This window comes from Bactrocera neohumeralis, chromosome 6 (assembly GCF_024586455.1).
Source record: "Bactrocera neohumeralis isolate Rockhampton chromosome 6, APGP_CSIRO_Bneo_wtdbg2-racon-allhic-juicebox.fasta_v2, whole genome shotgun sequence".
Taxonomy (NCBI): domain Eukaryota; kingdom Metazoa; phylum Arthropoda; class Insecta; order Diptera; family Tephritidae; genus Bactrocera; species Bactrocera neohumeralis.
Window position 1 is genome coordinate 40521935 of NC_065923.1, and position 21893 is coordinate 40543827.

The 21893-nt window shown below is 38.4% G+C and overlaps 1 protein-coding gene across 50 annotated transcripts; it reads right to left on the bottom strand.

Annotated features, from left to right (window-relative positions):
* Positions 1-1787: 1787 nt before the first annotated feature.
* LOC126761495 (elastin) lies at positions 1788-20488 on the bottom strand. 50 transcript variants are annotated; one of them, XM_050477742.1, is made up of 13 exons: positions 20380-20485; positions 19890-20050; positions 7542-7633; positions 7376-7479; positions 7233-7313; positions 5320-7167; positions 4996-5031; positions 4276-4905; positions 3837-4204; positions 3561-3754; positions 3375-3497; positions 3201-3313; positions 1788-2740 (listed from the first exon to the last, which is right to left on the bottom strand). In XM_050477742.1, exons 2-13 carry the CDS (start codon positions 19956-19958, stop codon positions 2112-2114), a joined length of 4287 nt encoding a protein of 1428 aa, XP_050333699.1. In that variant the 5' UTR covers positions 19959-20050; positions 20380-20485; the 3' UTR covers positions 1788-2111. The 50 variants fall into 50 exon arrangements, with proteins under 50 accessions (XP_050333699.1, XP_050333690.1, XP_050333691.1 ...); XM_050477733.1 differs by having other exon boundaries at positions 5212-7167; positions 20380-20484; XM_050477734.1 differs by lacking the exon at positions 4996-5031 and adding an exon at positions 5104-5139 and having other exon boundaries at positions 5212-7167; positions 20380-20484.
* Positions 20489-21893: the final 1405 nt, after the last annotated feature.

A 21893-nucleotide genomic window follows, 5' to 3' on the forward strand; every position in this document is an offset into this window, starting at 1 on the left:
TCCACCTGGCATAACAGATGACCTGTAGGTCTATAGATGACCTGTAGTTCTATAAATGACCTGTAGGTTGACAGCCAGCTAGTGTAACCAAACAAACTTATCCCTGTTAAGTGTACAATCGTTTTGATCGACTCAAGAATTAGTCTAACCGAATTATACAACATAGGTATGGCGATTATCGTTATTATGAACCAAAAGTCAACTATATCGGTAAAATCGTGGAAATATTCTCAGAAGCATACTTTAGTTTAATGCTGAAAGTAAATGTAATCAGTTCAAACACTTTCCTAGCCCCAGTCTAATTACTTTATACTTTCCAGCTTATTTTAAGCCATTTAAAAGGTGATCTAGTGACTGATGACCAGAGCATACTGAAATTAAAGAGGGAACAATTCTCCAACCTGCTGAATGGCAATGACCAAGAACCGATTCCTCAATCGATGACGATGGAGCGGACGTTCCGTTGCCCGACCATGAAGAAATTCGAATAGCAATTGCCCGTCTGAAGATCAACAAAGCGGAGGGGACCGATAGATTGCCGGCCGACGATTGGAAATTAAGTGTGCTCTGGGAAGAACCTCTCCGAACCGTTCCATACCAAACGAGGTTTCAGAAAGAACTAAATAGAGAAGGTATAAGAGTGTACAACTGCTGATGCCGATGATATTAATATCATTAGCCTCTGGGGTCTGGTGGTGAACGAGGGCATGACGAAATATCTCCTGTCATCAAACAAACAATCGTCGCATTTGCGTCTTGGCTCCCACGTCACTGTTGACAGTCACAACTTCGAAGTCGTAGGCAATTTCGTCTATTTTAGAACCAGTATAAACACCACCAACAATGTCAGCCTGGAAATCCAACGCAGAATAACACTTGCCATAAGATGCTATTTCGAACTGAATATGCAATTGAGAAGTATGGCAAAATCTTCTAAAATCTATTAGTCACTCATAATCCTGTCCTGCTGTATGGTGCAGAGGCATGAACGATGACAACATCTGGTGAGTCGGCGTTACGAGTTTTCAAGAGAAAGGTTCTGCGGAAGTTTATGGTTACTTTGCGCATTGGCATTGGCGAATATCGCAGTCAATGGAACGATGAGCTGTACGAGATATACGAGGAAGAGGAAGACTCCACCCGCGTTGGAAAGACCAGGTGGAGCAGGACCTGGCTACACTTGGAATGTCCAAACAACGAAAAGGAAGACTGGGCTATAACCACATAAGCCGTGTGTACGCCAATAAAGAAGAAGTTATGACGATTACCTTTATTATGAACTATAAGCCGACTATACCGGTAAAATTGTGGATATAATAGGTTGTCAAAAAAGTCTTGCGGTATTTTCGCTAGTTGTCGCTGAAAGTGCGTAGTTCTAGTTTTATTCGTCGCATCGGGTCATGCTATACCTTTTTAGAAAGCTCATTTGACGCGCTAACACATGTTTGATTGATTGTCGTTTCTTTAAAGCCGTTCGTGAGTTATAGCGTCTCAAACATGGAGCAAAATAAAGAGAAAATACAACATATTTTACAGTACGATAAAGGCAAAAATTTAAGCCGCCTATTTATATATACATATGTTTGGTCAATTTAGGCCTGTGTGAAAATTTTGTGAGCTCGAAAGAGACCGGCATAGTAGCAGCCGTAGCATCGGTCAAGAGCTGGGAATGAGTCATCAAAAATTCATTTCAATTTCAATAAAAAAAAAAAATCAATAAAAATACCGCAAGACTTTTTTGACATTATCGTTCTACCTTCTGAGGTTTACTATTAAAACAACAGCTCTGTGTTAAAAAATAACAATTACATTTATTAAAAAATTATCAATAATCATTTTGGCATTTCTATTTATCGGGTCTTTCTGTGGCAGTGTATTACAATTAGTAAGTATGCAAAATATACTATTAGTTACGACATTGGAGACTTGAGGTGTGTGCTCAAGGCGCCCTTTTAATGCTTTGATTGTGTGGCAAACAATTAATCCGACTTAAGTAAGTTTAAATGTTACATTTTGTTAGGAATTTAAGAATACATTCGAGTTAGGCTACAGCTTATTTTAACAACTAAGTTATTATTGGTACGAAAAATTATCGATTATTATGTAAAAATCTAACATTTTCCATTGGCTGGTGCCTTCGGCCGGCAGATTTTACTGCGACCATTTGCACCGTATACTATGTTGCAGGAAAATGTGAAGTAGCCACAAGTCGATGACTTGGTGTAGTAAGTCGATTGGAAATTCTTATTTTCCTGTGGTGGATTCTTAGTATTATCCATACTGCCAGTAATCGATTTGGTCACTGTTACATAGCTGTCCGGTGTACGGTGTTTCGTGGGTGTCGCCGGCTCTTCAGCACTATCTAGATCATTATCCGTGGGTTGAGATTTCACTGCCTTGGTGTGGAATTTTTTCTCTACGTTAACGGTGCCGCGGAAGCCACGTGGCACCATTTCTGTGGTCGATCGGAAGGGGTATTTCTGTACACGTCCATTTTGATTTTGTACTAATAGATATTTATCAGGCGAATTGGGTACGGCAGCCTGTTGACTCTGAGTCGGTGAATTTTGTGTATATGTGCGATATTGTGATTGGGATTCGGGTTTGTTACCGGTTTGACTATCCAACTTTGAATTTTCATTGTAGTACTCATCTTCATCGTCGTATTCATCGTAAGGTTCCTCTTCTTCATCTTCGTTTAAAGTGGAATCTTCGTCCGTAACCTTGTTGGCGTTCACGACTAAAAGAAAATGGTTTGAACATACATTTATGAAAAATCTGAATGTGTGGAGATTCGACAAAAACAACTATTTGGTATTCCTCAAAATTCTTCTAATACAAAACAGTTTTCATGAACTAGAGTCCGATCTAACCTCAGTCTGTAAAAATATTGTTCTTAAATAATTAACTACTGTCTTTTAAAAATGAGATAAAAACAACTGTTCAAACCCAACATATCCGATTTCTACCTAAATCAATACCTTGATGGACTTGCTTAACTACAACCTCTCTTAAGCGAGATTCAAAAAAGTCAGAGTTTGCTTCTGACACATACGCTAAAATAATGGTGCTCTATGCTTTACGTCAAAATATGTACAGAAGATCATGTCAATGATTTGTCAAAACTCCACGAGTATGCGAACATACATATGCATATGTCAGATTGAAAATATGTTTGTCAAAACTTTTGTGTAACCTACTTTCTTTAACACTCTTCGAAGACTTCAACTCAAGATCTGGTAAAGCGTTGCCGTCAGCTGTCAATGCTGTTCCGCTAGGTCCACTATATACGGTGTCTACACGATCAGTTACACTAGAAATAGTCGTTTTTACTTTGGTTAGGTTATGTGTGTCTGGAAAGGGCATTAACTTACGCATCACTATTTCCAAACTGGCTTATACTGTGGAATAGTTCACGATTTTGTTCGCGGTAGCTTGCAACTTGTTCCTTAGTTCCGGATGCAGACTGCGCTGCACCGTGATATGATACACCGAATCTGAAATTAGTTATTTGAACTTTGTTTACAATGTATGTATGTATATTTGTAAGAGAAACTCACTTGGATGTGCCCTGAATCTGCGATTGACTCTGTCCTGAGTGGCTACCAGATTGAGCGGATGCTTGACCACCTCCCGTTGTTGGTGGTGCACTACCATCTTGATTGGGTCGGAAACCAATTTGTGCCTGGGATGACGTTTGGCCAGGTCCGCTGGACTGTGAATCAGCTAAGCCTCCCTTATCGTTAGCTTGTACCTATTCGTTTATTAGGAATGTAATGGGAAAGTAAATGTATCACTGCCAAACAAGTTTTTATTTTTCCAAATATTTAACATACCTCGCTTTGACTCTGATGGATTACACCTCCACTTTGTGAGGATGCTTTAGTGCCTCCATCTTTCGAGTTGACTTGAACCTGAGCTTGCGACTGTGCTGCGCCACCTTGTCCTTGAGACTGACTCATTGCTCCATCACTATTTCCACTCACTTGGGCATTGGCTGAGCGATCGCTATCAGAAGTTGAAGCGCTGGCACTGAATGTTCCAGTGGCACTATATGTTCCTGATACCTGAGTTTTGGCAGTGCCACCATTCTTTTTGCCTTGTGCACTAGCAGCTGCTTGCCCTTCGCTGATGGAGGATTCAGCTTGAGAGAATGCATCATCGGCTCCTCCTGCGCCACTTGCTGTTATTAAGTTGCCAGGTCCTTAAATTTAATATTTTTTGATATTGTAGTTTTTGTAATTGATTTTAACAAACGTTTAATTAAATATTTACCTTCTTCCTTATACTCACCCAAAGCTCCCGCGCCAGGGACGGCAGCTCCAGGATATGCTAAAGCGCTTGGTCCTACGGAAACACCACCTGGCAGGACACCAGCACCACCAATTCCACCGACACCAGTAGCTCCAGTTCCAGGAATTCCAAGAGGTCCAAATGTTCCACTGCCAGGTAATGTGCCTGGCCCATAGATATCACCTTGCTGCGCACCAGAACCATCACCACCAACTTGTCCATATGTTGACACCGTTTGTGGAACAGCGGGGTATGTTCCCGCTGGACCTGCACCTACTGGCTGAGCACCTGCTCCTGGCCGATATCCTGTTCCTGGTTGTAAGCCTGCTCCTGGTTGTTGTTCAGCACCTGGTTGATAACCTGCTCCTGGCAGATATCCTGTTCCTGGTTGTAATCCTGCTCCGGGTTGTTGTTCAGCTACTGGTTGATAACCTGCTCCTGGTTGATAACCTGCTACTGGCTGGTATCCTGTTCCTGGTCGTAATCCTGCTCCGGGTTGTTGTTCAGCCCCTGCTTGATAACCTGCTCCTGGCTGATATCCTACTCCTGGTTGTAAGCCTACTCCGGGTTGTTGTTCAGCTCCTGGTTGATAACCTGCTCCTGGTTGATATCCTGCTCCTGGTTGATAACCTGCTCCTGGCTGATATCCTATTCCTGGTTGTAAGCCTGCTCCGGGTTGTTGTTCAGCTCCTGGTTGATAACCTGCTCCTGGTTGATATCCTGCTCCAGGTTGATAACCTGCTCCTGGCTGATATCCTGGTCCTGGTTGTAAGCCTGCTCCTGGTTGTTGTTCAGTTCCTGGTTGATAACCTGCTCCTGGTTGATATCCTGCTCCAGGTTGATAACCTGCTCCTGGCTGATATCCTGTTCCTGGTCGTAATCCTGCTCCGGGTTGTTGTTCAGCCCCTGATTGATAACCTGCTCCTTGCTGATATCCTGTTCCTGGTTGTAAGCCTGCTCCGGGTTGTTGTTCAGCTCCTGGTTGATAACCTGCTCCTGGTTGATATCCTGTTCCTGGTTGGTAACCTGCTCCTGGCTGATATCCTGTTCCTGGTTGTAAGCCTGCACCTGGTTGTTGTCCAGATCCTGGTTGATATCCTGCTGTTGGGTGATATCCTATACCTGTGCCTACTCCGGGTTGTAGTCCAGCACCTGGTTGTGCATCTGCTCCTGGTTGAGGACTCACTTGTGGTTGGTAACCTACACCCGGTTGCAAACCTGCACCAGGTTGCAAACCTGCACCAGGTAGCAAGCTCGCTCCTGGTTGATATCCTGCACCTGGTTGTAATTGAGCACCTTGTTGATACCCTACCCCTGGTTGATAACCAGCACCAGGATGAGCTCCCGGACCGCCAATGACATCTGGGGCATAAATTCCACTAGGCCCAGATGGAATACCAGATACTCCACTTCCAGGTTGCCAATAAGATCCAGTTGGATGAGTGCTTACAACTGGTCCAGTTGGCTGACCTCGTGTAACACCACCTGTCGGGATACCAGCTTGACCAGATCCAGGAGCTTGACCGATTGGACTGGGGCCGTAGATTTGAGATCCCGAGGGAATACCAACTCCTGGAGCTTGCACACCAATTGGTTGAGGTCTGCCACCAGTTTGAATACCTGTGGTTCCTGGCGCATAACCACTTTGTGGCCTTGACCCCGTAATAGGTCCCAAACCGGGGGAATAAGCTTGACCCGAACTTAAATCTACACCTTGTTGAATACCACCACCAGGCCTTGAGCTAACCGTCGTACCTATACCAGGTCCATAAATACCACTGGGTGGTGCACCACCACCAATCCCACCTCCCGGTGGCGCAGGTTGACGGCCTGGTTGCGGTACATATAATCCACCAACCTGACCGGGTTGTAAACCGCCACCAACACTTGTGTAAGTTGGCTGTCCGGTTATTTGTGGACCACCTTGTACAAGTGCTCCAGGCCTTTGATCAGCAGCTGATCCGACCACTCCTGTCCCTGGTTGACCAGTAGGAAGGCCAGCACTGGGAGCATACGCACCTCCATGTACAACTTGGCCACCAATTTGCTGACCAGGTCTTGTAGCTCCTTCTACTCTAGGACCACCAATTTGTCCAGTACCATATCCACTACCTGGCCCCAAAGCGCCACCAGGCTGCACGCTCTCTGGTTGTCCATAAATTGCTCCAGGTCTCACAATAGCTCCTGCTTGAGGTCCTCCACCAGCTCCTGTGCCACCAGTTCCAGTTGGTTGACCGATTCCAGGTCCATAAGATGTCCCGGGTCTAGCTCCCGGCCTTATAATCGCACCTGGTTGAACACCAGCATCTGAGCCAGGAGTTGAGGGTCCAGGTCCAATGGGTTGACCACCAACACCAGGTTGTCGTCCGATACCAGCTATTCCACCAGGTCCAACGGGTTGACCACCAGTGCCAACACCATAACCGGCACCAGGTTGTCGCCCAATACCGCCAACACCTCCAGGTCCAATGGGCTGACCAGCAGTACCAACACCATAACCGGCACCAGGTTGTCGCCCAATACCGCCAACACCTCCAGGTCCAATGGGCTGACCAGCAGTACCAACGCCATAACCAGCGCCAGGCTGTCGCCCAATACCGCCCACGCCTCCAGGTCCAACAGGCTGTCCAACAGTACCAACACCATAACCGGCACCGGGCTGTTGTCCAGCAGTAGGGCCTCTTGCACCTAGACCTCCAGGGCCACTAGGCTGTACACCGCCAGGAGCCAAAACACCCCCTTGCCTCAATGTGCCAGCAGCTCCAGGACCCCCAATTGTAGTAGTACCTGCAGTGCCAGGAATGATTCTCAAGGCATCTGGCCTACCACTACCGCCAACATAAGTGAGGGGATCGGGAGAACCCGCGGGATATTCTAAATTAAATATGTGGGTATATTAACTAAGGTATCATGTACCAGTATTGTTAAACATAACTTACCATAAGTGGGACTTGATGCACAATCACTGCAATCTCCCATTGAGAATTGACTCTGTGCTTGTCCCATACCATGGCTTCCAGCTAAATTTGTAGATTTAATCATTTATTTATGTAACTATATATAATTTTTCTGGAGTTCATACAAACTGTTGTTCTAGATCCGTGTTCATTAGCCTCTGCTTCAGCTTTGCCATCCTGTTCTGGTTTTCCAAAATTGAGATACTGAGATTGCGTCTGACCACGCATACTTAAAGGAGAACATAAAATGATTTACGTTATTTTAATTTATATCTCGACGATGAAACTTACTATCCTCGTCCGCTTCGCTTTGATCTATCCAAATCAAGTTGATCATTATCAACCTCGTAATTCGATTCCGGCACGCTTTCATCTAATGACGCCTGAAACATAAGGTTAAAATGTATTTTAAGAACTATGCGAACACCGTCATGTATGTATATCTAGTAAATGTAATGCATAACTTCACTTTTAAAATATAATTAAGGACTCAATAAAGCTATGCAAGACATGGGTGGTCCCGATAGAGTTACTTTTTTCAATATCCTTGTTTTGACAAGTGAGTCGTGTCAAGCGTTCATGTTCATTTTGTTCAGTATTGTATGACATTTCATCAAGAAAAGACTTACGGCTGAACAACGTTTACAAATCGTTTAACTTTATTACGAAAATGCACGTTCTGTAAAGAATGTTTTTTGCGCCTTCGCTCAACTTATAATCAACATAATCGGCCTACTGAGCGTACTATTCGCCATCTTGAGACCCAGAATTCATTATTGGATAATATTCGGCCGAACGGACGTGGTATAGTCCAGCAAGCAGTGAAGAAAATATAGCAACCGTAGCTGAGAGTGTACACGAAGCCCATGGTGAGTCGATTCGGCGTACATGACTGTCGGATGGAACGACTCCGCGCATTTCACGTCGAGATCTTAAATTGAAAGCGTACAAAATACAGCTTGTGCAATAATTGAAGCCACTCGACCTTCTCAATCGACATCGCTACGCTTTATGGGCTTTATTGAGAGAACACTTTGGTGAGCAGATAACTTAACGTTTTGGGCCGGTCGATTGGTCACCAAGATCGTGTGATATCGCACCGTTATGTATGTATATGTAAAGCCTAAAGTCTATGCAGCCAATCCGCTTCTATTCAGAACTCTATAGATAATCTGCAAAAAATAAATGTCAAAGAATTTTCTTTCGAATGATAATAATCATTCCCCATTAAACTTGAAGCTTCTGTGTTTTTCATTAAAACAGTAGGAACCTCGAGATAGATCATCCTTTATTAAATTCGTGTATTACTACTTTGAAGTACGTTTTGAAAATAGGAAACATTTAAAGATCCTCATTTTTGTGTTGACCAAAATAACTAGCTCTCTTTTATGTTAGGGGAAATCCTTTTCACTTGTACGTGGATTTGTTTCTAATACCTGGATTCATTACCACATTAAAGCAGCTTAATGGGAAATTGAGAGACTCCAATTCCAATTCAAAACAAGTAAGGAAGGGCTAAGTTCGGGTGTCACCGAACATTTTATACTCTCGCATGATAAAGTGATAATCGAGATTTCATTATACGTCATTTACATATTTTTCAAATACCGTATTTTTTAAAGTTTTATTCCGCTATCATCATTGGTTCCTAATGTATATACTCGTATTATACAGAAAAGGCATCAGATGGAATTCAAAATAGCGTTATATTGGAAGAAGGCGTGGTTATGAACCGATTTCACCCATATTTCGCACATGTCATCAGGGTGTTAAGAAAATATTATATACCGAATTTCATTGAAATCGGTCTAGTAGTTCCTGAGATATGGTTTTTGGTCCATAAGTGGGCGAGACCACGCCCATTTTCAATTTTTAAAAAAAGCCTGGGTGCAGCTTCCTTCTGCAATTTCTTCCGTAAAATTTAGTGTTTCTGACGTTTTTTGTTAGTCGGTTAACGCACTTTTAGTGATTTTCAACATAACCTTTTATGGGAGGTGGGCGTGGTTATTATCCGATTTCTTCCATTTTTGAACTGTATATGGGAATGCCTAAAGAAAACGACTCTGTAGAGTTTGGTTGACATAGCTATAGTAGTTTCCGAGATATGTACAAAAAACTTAGTAGGGGGTGGGGCCACACCCACTTTTCCAAAAAAAATTGCGTCCAAATATGCCCCTCCCTAATGCGATTCTTTGTGCCAAATTTCACTTTAATATCTTTATTTATGGCTTAGTTATGACACTTTATAGCTTTTCGGTTTCCGCCATTTTGTGGGCGTGGCAGTTGGCCGATTTTGCCCATCGTCGAACTTAACCTTCTTATGGAGCCAAGGAATACGTATACCAAGTTTCATCATGTCTCAATTTTTACTCAAGTTACAGCTTGCACGGACGGACGGACAGACGGACGGACGGACAGACAGACATCCGGATTTCGACTCTACTCGTCGCCCTGATCACTTTGGTATACATAACCCTATATCTGACTCTTTTAGTTTTAGGACTTACAAACAACCGTTATGTGAACAAAACTATAACACTCTCCTTAGCAACATTGTTGCGAGAGTATAAAAAATGAATATTTCGCAACAAAAACTTTACTGAATTAATTAAATTAAATAATTATGTTTTGTTAACATAATTACAAACAATTATTTTTCTGTTTTTTTGTCAAGAAGACATCAAATGTAGTTTGCGTTTGTCTTTTGTGTTATTTTTAAAGTTGTTGATATGTGGCTGAAGCATCTATATCAAACTGTCTTTTTTAAACTCCTGTCCTAACTTTCAATAAATTGGTCCAAATTTCAAAGTTCGAAGTTTTTAACACCCAGAAGGAAGCGTTGGAGGCCCTATAAAGTATAAATATAAATGATCAGTATGTTGAGCTTAGTCGATTTAGCCATGTTCGTCTGTCTGTATATATACGAACTAGTCCCTCTGTTTTTAAGATATCGTTTTGAAATTTTGCAAACGTCATTTTCTCTTCAAGAAGCTGCTCATTTGTCGGAACTGCCGATATCGGACCACTATAACATATAGCTGCCATACAAACTGAACGATCGGAATCAAGTTCTTGTATAGAAAACTTTTACATTTGACAATGTATCTTCACAAAAGTTGGCACAGGTTATTTTCTAAGTCAACAATGTAATCTCGAAGAAAATTGTTCAGATCGGCTAACTATAGCATATAGCTGCCATACAAACTGAATGATCGAAATCAAATGCTTGCATGGGAAACCTCCTCATTTGACGATATATCTTCACGAAATTTGGTATGAGTTATTGTTCATAGGAATAATATTATATCGAAAGAAATTGTTCAGATCGGCTTGCTATAGCATATAGCTGTCATACAAACCGAACGATCGGAATCAAGGGCTTGTATGGAAAACTTTCGCATTTTATGTGGTATCTTCACGAAATTTGTCATGAATTACTGCTTCAGGTAATAATATAATCTCCGCAAAAATTGTTCAAATTGCTTCCATGCAAACTGAACACATAGTTACTCAACGAAATGCACCTGTGAAGGGTATATTAGCTTCGGTGCAGCCGAAGTTAAAGTTTTTTCTTGTTTGAATTAATGTGTGTATGGAATCGCAATTTAGGGGTATCCACGATTTGAAATAAAAGAGCACAAATCAGTAATCAAAGTCCGGCTATACCTATAACTAAATCTAGTGTGTGCCGAGGTCACAATATCTGGAAATTTGAAATGGTGAATTTAAATATAGAACAACTAGGTGTGGTAATATCAGTAATTTAGTAATAAAACAGAAATTTATAAAAAGCAACTATGACAGCAATATTTTAGAAATTGAAAGAATATAAAAACTTATATAAGCAAACTTTTAGTGGGATCTCCTGTTTTTTCAGACATTGAGTACTTTTTTCAGATTTCAACTTTATGATTGTGACACTCGCAAATAACGTCAATAAAACTAGTTTAAAATTCGATGTGAAGGGGCTTTTTACAAAAATTGTGAGGTTAGTAGTATTGACTTGACAGTTAAGTCAAAATAATGATGTATGAATGAGCGTTGACCGCCGCACATAGGTTTCTTAGTGCATACTGCGGCTAAAAATATAAGGAGTTGTCGCAGGACAATGACATTTGGTACATCATTGTTTTGGATTCCAATCAAGAAAAAAATGAAAAAAATCAAAATCACGCCCCCTTTTTTACGCCCACCTCCCATATAAGGTGAAACTTAATTTTTGACCTACAGCACTGATTTTTGGTACATAGCATTTTTATGACATTATATATGTTGGTGTTAAATGACCACCTCCCATACAAACTAAATTCTCTTTTATCGAATCTTCGTGACATTCTAATTTTTTAAATTTTATTTAGTAGTAGAAAAATGTTTAGTACGGACGAAGACATTAATAAGTGATGCAACACATCTTGTTAGTGGATAAGTCCAATTCTTCTGGAATGATACAATACATCCTTGTTATATATATATTGCATACTTTTGGGCGGTAACATGCCATTTTAGAGTAACTCATTGTTTTTTTCAAGGGGGGCAATTTGGGGCAGCTCAATTTTTTTTATCGTTTAGCTGGCTTTAATTCGGTATATGTATGTCGACAGCGGTAGACAGCGCTAAAAAGATACCACTTTGAAGAACATTGAAATTTTGAAGTCCAAATTATGTTGTTCCACAATATTTTTTATGCATTATTTTTTTCAATGGATTTTAATGCAAATTTTTTTCTTTGATACATATTATAAATGAAAAATAATTTTAGTTGAATTTTGTTTTATTGTATCAATGATTTGACTTTTGAGTAAATTTTTTGCTAATTTTGATTTCTCCACTCACCAAGAGCAGTTCTGGACAAAAAACTAATGCAAAGAATAATACTTTGGTAAAATAAAGATAGTTGGTAACAAACTGTGAAATTTTCATTCAAATCAAACGGCCATTTTTGAATTTCAGCCACGGAAATCCCAATGTGCGCCGTTCGAATTTTTAGGACCATCTGCATCGATAGTGAAAGTATCGCAAACAACTGAAATCGGACAGAAACTCGCAATTTAAGTGCAAACAATATACTTGGAGATTCTACAAATACTTCACTTATGCTTTTAAAATTTAGTATCATATTAAGCATATTTTCCTCATAAGAGAAAAATCAATAAATAGTTGTTTATAAAATTTTTTGGGTATTTCACGAAATTATATAAATTTTTTTGGGGTTCTATAATTTCACAATACATCATGCACGCCGAAGTTAAAAATATGTAAAGTGTTTTCACTCAGTATCCATTTAACTATGTCAACCAAGGTCGGTAGAAACATTTCGTTTAACTTGTTATGCCACAGTGTAAAAATAAATAAATGGTTATGCTCTCAACTACTTTATCTTATTTGGTTCATAAAATGTGAAATAAATTTTTATGATAGTTTGAAATTGTTAAAAAGCAGAAGTTATTGTGGCTTCTATTTTCCTTATAACGAATGCTATTAGCTTCGAAAGTCATTAGCTTATTTTCACCTGAAACCTTTCTTCTTAAATTAATTGAAATCGGTGCACAATTTTTCTAGATTCCATATACTAAATGTGAGATATCTAAATGAAATTAAATGACATGTCTCCATGACCGCTCTGTGATTCAATACTACAGTTATTATGTTATACTTTTACTAAATACAGTTTTTTCTTCCAGTTCGTCCAGTTGATCTTATGTATGTATATATATCCAGTAAATTTTATGTAGTCTAATAGAATTAAATCGATGTTTTCTAGGGCATGTTTTAATTTATTCAGAAATCGTTGCAGATTTTCATATAGTCCCCTTTAGCCAATATAAACAATTTCGAACTTCCGGTTGCTTTGTACCGCATATACTGTTTCCAAAAAATAAGGTGACATTTGAATTTAAACTGCGCGCGTCAAAGGATTTGGAGAATTATTTTTTTTTAGGTTGGCAGTACTGTCAGTAACATTTATGTCAAATTTCATGTCAAAATATTGATTAGTGTTTGAGATACGTGTCGTAAAAGTGAGTTTTTCGTTTTTTGCGATGTCGAAATTTGTTGAGCAAAGAATTTGCATTAAATTTTGTTTACGGAATCAATTTTCTGCTGCGGATACGTTGAGGATGATGCAGAAAGCCTTTGGTGATGAGGCTATGTCTAAAAAAAATTGTTTACAAGTGGTATAGTGAGTTCCAAGCCGGCCGTGAACGTGTCGAAGACGAAGAGCGTCCAGGGCGACCATCAACCTCAACCGACGAAGCTCACGTTCAACAAATCAAAGATTTGGTGTGGAAAAACCGTCGATTAACAATTAGAGACCTTGCTGATGAAGTTGGCATATCGAAAGGCTCAGCCAATACCATTTTGAAGGATATTTTGGGCCTCAAGCGCGTCAAATCTCGACTGGTACCGAAAACATTGAATTTTTTGGAAAAAAGGCGTCGCGTTGAAGTGTGTGAAACGATGCTTTCCGACTACCAGGGTGTCATGAAACGCATTATAACTGGCGATGAGACTTGGATCTATGCTTACGATCCCGAAACAACCGATCAATCGAGCGAATATCGTGCCAAAAGAGAGCCGAGACCAAAAAAATCGCGCCAAAGTCGCTCAAAAATCAAGGTCATGTTGACTGTTTTCTTCGATTATCGTGGTGTTGTGCATTATGAATTCCTTCCAATCGGTCAAACAGTCAACAAGGAATATTATTTGAACGTTATGCGTCGTTTGCGTAACGCTATCCGCCTAAAAAGGCCGGAATTGTGGAAAGACAATTCTTGGTTTTTACACCACGATAATGCACCATCCCATACTGCCCTCGTAATTCGTGATCAAAAAACTCAACTCATATCGTTCCGCACCTGATCTGGCGCCGAGCGATTTCTGGCTATTCACCAAGCTCAAAAGACCGCTCCGGGGACACCGTTTTTATACGATAGAGGAGATTCAAGCCACAGCGAAGACGGAACTGCAGGCCATCCCGGCAAGTGAATACAACCAGTGTTTCGAAGATTGGAAAACCCGTTGGCATAAGTGCTTTGCATCGGGAGGGGATTACTTTGAAGGGGATTGAATTGATTTGGAAGAATAAATAAGGAATTTTCAAAATAAATACTATGCCACCTTATTTTTTGGCATTGTATCGGCCAATATGTGCGTTATCTCAATGAAAATTAGAGAGCGTGTCTTCTCATAATGTTGTATATTTGTGCCTAAAATTAATACGATTTGGTGAGAACTTAACCTAGCCTTAACTTAACCTAGGTATCTTAATGAAACCCAGCCCAGAAACTGGACGATACTACCCCCAACTCCCATATGCTACATAAAACAATTTTCGTTTTCTAACAAGTTTTTTGCCGAATAAAAAAATAAACACCAAAAAATTTTCTCGAGTATATCTGAGTTATCAAAATTAATGCAATCAGCTCATCTCTTACTCTGTCCCCAAAATACCCCATAAAATGATTACGGTCTTGCCACCGGTATTTAAACTGTTCGGTTTGGCCAAAGTGTGTTATATTTCAATGAAACTAAATTAACAAGTTTTCTCAAAAATTATGTGGTTTAGCGCTGAATTAGAATGAAATTGGTATGTATGTACCTCATATCCCTAATATAATGATATCCTCTGGTTAATGTTTTCCACATCAACTCAATATACTAAATTTAGACTTTTCGGTCGAGTTGATATGACACATCTCACATTTGAAGACGTTTTTACATAAATTTAGCTAACAATTTCATTAAATAATAGATGATTGATTCTTTCGCAATATTTTAATACTCTTGCAACATGTTGCTGCAGAATATGGAAGTTTTGTTCACCGAACAGTTGTTCGTATCACATATAACTAATCGAGATAGATATAGAGTTATATACATATAATGATTTGTCAAAAAAGTCTTGCGGTATTTTTATTGAATTTTTTTTTTCTTTATTGAAATTTAAATGAATTTTTGATGAATCATGCCCAGCTCTTGACCGATGCTACGAATGCTACTATGCCGGTCTCTTTCGACCAATTCAGCGATTTTATCGCAATTTTCGACGACAGGCCTTCCGGAGCGTGGCGCATCTTCGACCACCTCTACACCAGAACGAAAACGTTGAAACCATCGTTGTGCGGTGGAAATGGAAACTGTATCGGGTCCATAAACTGCATAAATTTTATTGGCGGCTTGAGATGCATTTTTGCCTTTATCGTAGTAGTACTGTAAAATATGCTGTATTTTCTCTTTATTTTGCTCCATGTTTGCGACGGTATAACTCACGAACGACTTAGAAGAAACGACAACCAATCAAACACGTGTTAGCGCGTGAAATGAGCTTTCCAAAAAGATATAGCATGACCCGATGCGACGAATAAAACTAGAACTACGCGCTTTCAGCGCCAACTAGCGAAAATACCGCAAGACTATTTTGACAACCTAATATATAAGTGATCAGGATGACGAGAAAAGTTGAAATCCGGGTGACTGTCTGTCTGTCGGCCGTACGTCCGTGCAAGCGTAATCGAACCACTGCCACGCCTACAAAACGCCATTAACCGAAAACCTATTAAGGCCCATAAGGAAGCACTAAATTGAGATATAATATGGTACAGGGGATCCCAGTAGCGGGCAAAAATTTTTGAAAAAGTGGGTGTGGCACCGCCCTCTAATAAGTTTAATGTACATATCTACTCAGCTACTACAACGAAATGTGCTTTTCGCAAATATTATACGAGCTCTTTCCGGCAGTGTAAAAATAGATGAAATCGGAAGATAACACTGTTCACTCTCCATATAAAGGTTCGGTTAAAAACTGAATCAATAAATAAAATTAATAACTCCTTTAAAGTATGCCACCTTATGACCAAAAACTTCGCAAATGTAAACTCCAGTATGTAGTTGACTTTTGACTGAAACTATCGGTCAATGTATGGGATTATAATTGAAATTCAGAGAGAAACCTTTCCTGATAGTAGTCTGCATGTAGGCTAAAAATGTGTTGATTCGGGTAAATACTTCCCTTAGCCTCTCTAAATATGTGAGTTACCTTAATTAAATTGAGAGAGAGGGTTTTTCTTTTAACGGTACATTTTTGTGCTTAGCGTGAATAAAATTGGGTGAAATCTCGCTCTAGATCATATATAACTAACAAGTCTTATCAACCTGAGAGTACTTCCCTAGCTTTGACCCTGGCAAGTTGCAAGAGTATGATCTGTTCGCTTACACCCGAAATTATTTCTTATTTGTTTAAAAGAAAGTTTTGCCAACACCTGAAGGTATTATATTTCACCGGATTTGATATTTGCAAGATTGCAAGAGATACATATGTTCGGTTACTCCTGAACTTTGCACTTCCTTACTTGCTTCGTAATCTCTTTTAATTCCGACAAATTTGAAGAATTTCATCATTTCGTTTCAGTATCTGCCCTTACCCACAAATATTGAATTGATACCAAATTCTTTCGAGATCAATGATCGCAATTTTGAAGATTTATTCTTAATAAAAATCTGTGTAAATGACCTAGTAGATGATTTTATAATGGTGTTGGAAAACACAAGGTTTTAGAGGAGAGTGATCGCTATTTCGTAAATTTATTTTTAATAAAATATCAATGTATAGTATATAATCAGGTATGAGATTTCATAATGCCGTTGAAATTTTTAGCTGTTAAGTTACGTATGTACTTAATATGCCAGCTTTGTCAACTTTTCAAAGATTTTGCTGCAAGGGTACACTCAAGTTTTATTCTTATCTATGAACTGGACGGAACTAATGTTTCGAAATAATATGCTATAATATTATATTAAGTATGTATGCGAAAGTATGAATCTCAATTAACGTTATGTTCAAACATTAAATTAGATTCTGTGCACTGACCTTGGCTATAATTTAAATATTTTTAATCTATTTTGTTATCAGTAGCCGGCAGTCTCTATGATTCTACAGATTCTCTATTAAAAAGTTATTATTTTGATATAACACATACTGTGTGAGCATATAAGAAGCTTAAGATTTCGATTGCATAATCAAGAGTATTATGTTTTGAAATCTTAAAGCGAAATCATAGAGTATATGTACATATTAACGGAAATACATGAGGATAATTATTATTAAAAATCACCAAGAATGATAGAGTGCTGAATGTTTTTGGAATATCATTATCGAACAAAAATTATCATAAAAATGTGAGACGAAAGTGGAAGATATTTTTATTTCATAGGCAAAAACGTATCCTGAAACCATTCATTCGCCTAATTCCTTTTCCAATGAAGTCTAAAAGATCTTTTGTAGAAATTCTGAACTGCAATGAAATCAGTCCCAATATGAATTCCCCGCTCAAAGTCGAAAGCAGGGACATTTTGTATTGAGATTTATCGTCTCAAAAAATTCCCATAAATCGGTACAGTTTTCTAATGGAACAGAATGGAAGGGTAACTCAATGATTTAATACGTGATAAAATGAGGAATGATAAAGTAATTTTTAAAAGCGATTTAGTCATTTGTGAAAAATAAAATAATAAAAGACACAGTATTCAACTAGGTTATGATTATTCCGGAAAAACTTTATGTTGTTAGTCGAAAATTGTATACATAGCTCACCATAAAGCACCAAATTATAAATAAATTGCAAAAAATATGCTGACCAACTTATGGACTCGAGGAGCAAGTGCGACCAAACTAGAACTAGTTTCACAATCATCTGGATAAATTTCTGGATAATCTGCGAAATAATAGTGAGGAATTGAGAGAGAGGTTTTACCAGGATATAAAGTGAGAGAAGAAAGATATCAAACTATATGGAATCGTCACATGATGGCAGACTAGTGTTGGTCCTTAAAAAAGATATTGTCAACTGGAAAAAACATATGTTTCTGAAAAACAAAATCGAAGTGTGTTATTTTTTAAGGCTTTGTAATGCAAAATGGAAATAAGTCTTTAAAAACAAGTTAGGAAGGGCTAATTTCGGGTAAAACTTAACGTTTTATACTCAAGGGATAAGCAGTAAAACGTCTGCCAAAGGATCGGAATTCAATACACTGACTGACATATACGGAATAAGCTTTTCGGTCAAAAGTCAACTATAGATACTGGATTTTGACAATTTTTGATCCTTTAAAGGAATTATTAGTACAAGTACTGGAAAGTGAAAGGAGCAAAAGGAATTTAAAAGTGTGCTATATGGGAAGTAAGCATGGTTGTGGTCCGATTTCGCCCATTTTGAAGCTCTGGTATAGGAAAGTGAAAATAATGCAACGCACTAAATTTAGTCGGAAGCGTTTGGTCGGGTCCCAAGATATGTAATTTCACCAAAAAGTGGGCGGTGCAAGCCCACCATACAATTGTTACGTAAGCTTTCTAATTTCATGTCTCTGGCACATTTAGTTATTGATTTATCGTACCGTTATATGGGGAGGGGACGAGCTTATCTTTCTATTTCATCCATTTTTACAATGTCGATAGATGTGATTAAGAGATCTGTTCACAGTTTTGTGATACATAAAACCTCTAGGTAGCCGCATGTTACATAAGGAAAGTAGCAAGTGTGAGCACAAATATATCCAAAATCGATCTGCTGCTTCGGGCAATAAAATCATAGTCCAGTGTAATTATTCATAATTTTATTAAAAACTGTCAGTATTTAGTTTTTTGAAATCGTTTTTTAGATAAATCATTCTGCAGTATATCTCTTTAAGACAGTGGAAATCTTGGAGAGTACATTTAAATTTCCACCCTTAACAGGTTATATTAAGTTTGTCACGAAGTTTGTAAGGGAATTACAATAATATATACATATATATTATTGGGGTGTTTTTTGTTTTTTGAACTATTAATTTTTTTCAATCAGATCATAAAATTTCCAGGAATACCCAAAAAAAATCCCTGAAAATTTGAGAACTTAATATTAACATTAAGAACATAGAAATTGAAAATACACGACAATCATGTAAAAATTCTTAGCTCAGAGACATTTTATGGCATCGCTTTGACTTTAGACACATATTTCGCGGAATTGAACACTCTACAAAAGTGTCAATTGTGACAAAGTCGAAACTCACACCGGCGAGGTAGTACGGGGGTCCAAACCTGACCTGAAGAGCTATAAAATGTATATGACAAACTTGTAGGAAATTTTATTTGCTATAAAAAAGATGATCCGATGTCAAAATCGCTATCATTAATAATTCTCTAGATATTCGGCTGTTTTAGTAAGTCTTTATAGAATTTTCATAGATGGTATGTAATAAAGAATCTATGAAAATTCCATACAGCCTTAATTAAAAAGTCGATTATCTCGAGAAGTATTAATGATAGCGAGTTTGCCCTAATATATTATATATATACCATATAAGGGTCAGTGTGAGAGGCAGGTGGTGTTATCCAAGGCAACGTTATAATCCTCAAGCAAATTGTTCAGAGCGGAAGACTGTAGCATATATCTTGAAAGTTAATAATTTTTCTTATATTTTTTATATTTATTTATCACGTACATGTCACCCTTTTCAAACATACAAATTTGTTAATTTGAGTTGGTTAACACCTTTTATATATTATATGTATACATTTTTTATGTTGCATGCTTATTATCCTTCGATTCTTTTATTTTTTTTTTAATTAACGATTTTTAATGTTTTTGTATGGGTCACACTTACTATGGTTGCTCCATTTGTAGCTGCAATCAACAGCGCGATGCCGACGAAAGCCCAACGAATGGGCAACATTGTTATCCTTTATGCACACACACAGCTGTAAAACTCTTTAGCATATACTTTGCACTCCACTTCGATTTGAAATAAATACGCACGTTTTAGAACTGAAATAATTTTATATATATTTATTGAAATTAATTTTTTTTTTCAACACAATATTCCTATATAGTAAATATTATATAAATATTTCACATGTCAAAGTGCACATAACATATTTTCACTGTTCAAGGATACTACTTATCGGTTTTAATATTTTGGTAACTTTCATTATTTCATATTGTTGTTTACTTATTAATGAAGTTTTTTTGATTTTTGAAACACAACAAATACAATAGTTGTTACACGTTCACCGTTATTTTCACTAAAAACTCATATCCTTCGAATGCTACACAAATGCTTAGTTTGAATTCAATCTTTAGCACTCTTTCCTTACAAGAATCAATTCCGATTTCAGGGCTTCCGATCACGACAACCGCTGGATTGCGAATAACAGCAACGAAAACCGATGGTTCCACAATTGGAGAGCTCCAATTGGAAATGGCGAGTGCGTTCATTCCAAATTGTCATTGTCTATGTGAAAGAGTAATAACAACAAATAATAAAAATAAGTATATAATGAAGAGTTTTATAAATTTACATTAAATTCAATGTGATCGCAAACACACGCAACACACAGGCTTACAAATTCAATTTTCTATATACATGTATGTATGTTGTTTTGTGTATGTATATGTGTGCTTATGTAGGACTACCAGCTCGCATACACGCACTGTCTGAGAATCGCTAAGCCATAGACAGCACAACTGACGCTCAAACGTTTATATGCCCCTACACACATACAAGCACGTAGTGGATGTCTGTATGTATGTAGAAGCGTCACTAATAGACAATTTTTCCGAAACCCATAAACATTTCAGATCGCGTGAATCGATCATTTTACTCGTTGCTGCTCCACTTCAGTTGCGAAGCGCAGCTCATCGCCCGGTTTGCTGCGCCGAGAGCAGAATGTGCATTTCAGGCGCCACCATCTCCAGGCAATACTCGCAGCCTACAACGGCAATACAAGTTTTTGATCTTTCAATGTCTTTTCCTTCATGTCTGTGCCATTAACTTGTGCCGGTTGGTTTCTCAACATATTGCGTCAAGTGGTCTGGGAGTTTTCTTCAAATTGCTAAAGAAATTGTCATAGACTTTTGACCTATTTTGTGGACAAACACAGATGTATGAAACCTCTTTGACAATAAATAGCAACAAGAATTACTTAAAAAAACTTGTATACATATGTATAATAAATGCATTTATGTATGTTTACAACGATAAACGTACATTCTGTCAAAAAAGATCCTTTTCTAAACGGTTTCAGAAAAATAAGTGAATTTAAACCGAACCTGTCGTCAGATATTCGACAAATTCCGGTTAACAGTCGCAATGGTTCACGTTTCCTCCTTGTCTTCTTGGGAAAATAATCATTATTTAATATTCCATTTTTCCTCGATTACGAGGAGGTTACTAAGGTAGAAATTATCCGAACTTTTGAATATTCAAAGCACTCCATCTTCCACTGGTTTGCTTTTAGATATAATAACTGGTATGAACATATAGCTCAGCACGTCATTTCTATTATAAAAAGGTGCACCCACTATGGTGCGAAAAACATTATTTTAGAAGGTTTGAATAACTTTCTTCTCTTTTAAACAAAATTTAAACGACTTCCGGCCTTAAACAAAGTATCCTCTGGGTAGCCAAAAAACATCCTTTTGAAGGCGAGCTAAAGTGAGAAGGCGAAACATCCCCTACCCACGGTTGTGCGTTGGGTTTGGGACCCGCCACCTACAAAACACCGCCAATGAAAAGAAGAAAACTTCGAATAACAATTACCTGCCTGCAGAACAACAACGGGGGCCGATGGATTGCCGGCCGAGGTTTACAAATATGACGGCGAACAAC

Bases quoted from the DNA above. Each gene is read 5' to 3' on its own strand.
- LOC126761495 (XM_050477693.1), bottom strand. From the start codon at position 19,958: ATGTTGCCCATTCGTTGGGCTTTCGTCGGCATCGCGCTGTTGATTGCA. The intron at 7,168-7,232 runs GTAAGTTATGTT...TATTTAATTTAG, and splicing joins TGCATCAAGTCCCACTTATG to AATATCCCGCGGGTTCTCCC. The intron at 3,498-3,560 runs GTGAGTTTCTCT...AACTAATTTCAG, and splicing joins CAGATTCAGGGCACATCCAA to ATTCGGTGTATCATATCACG.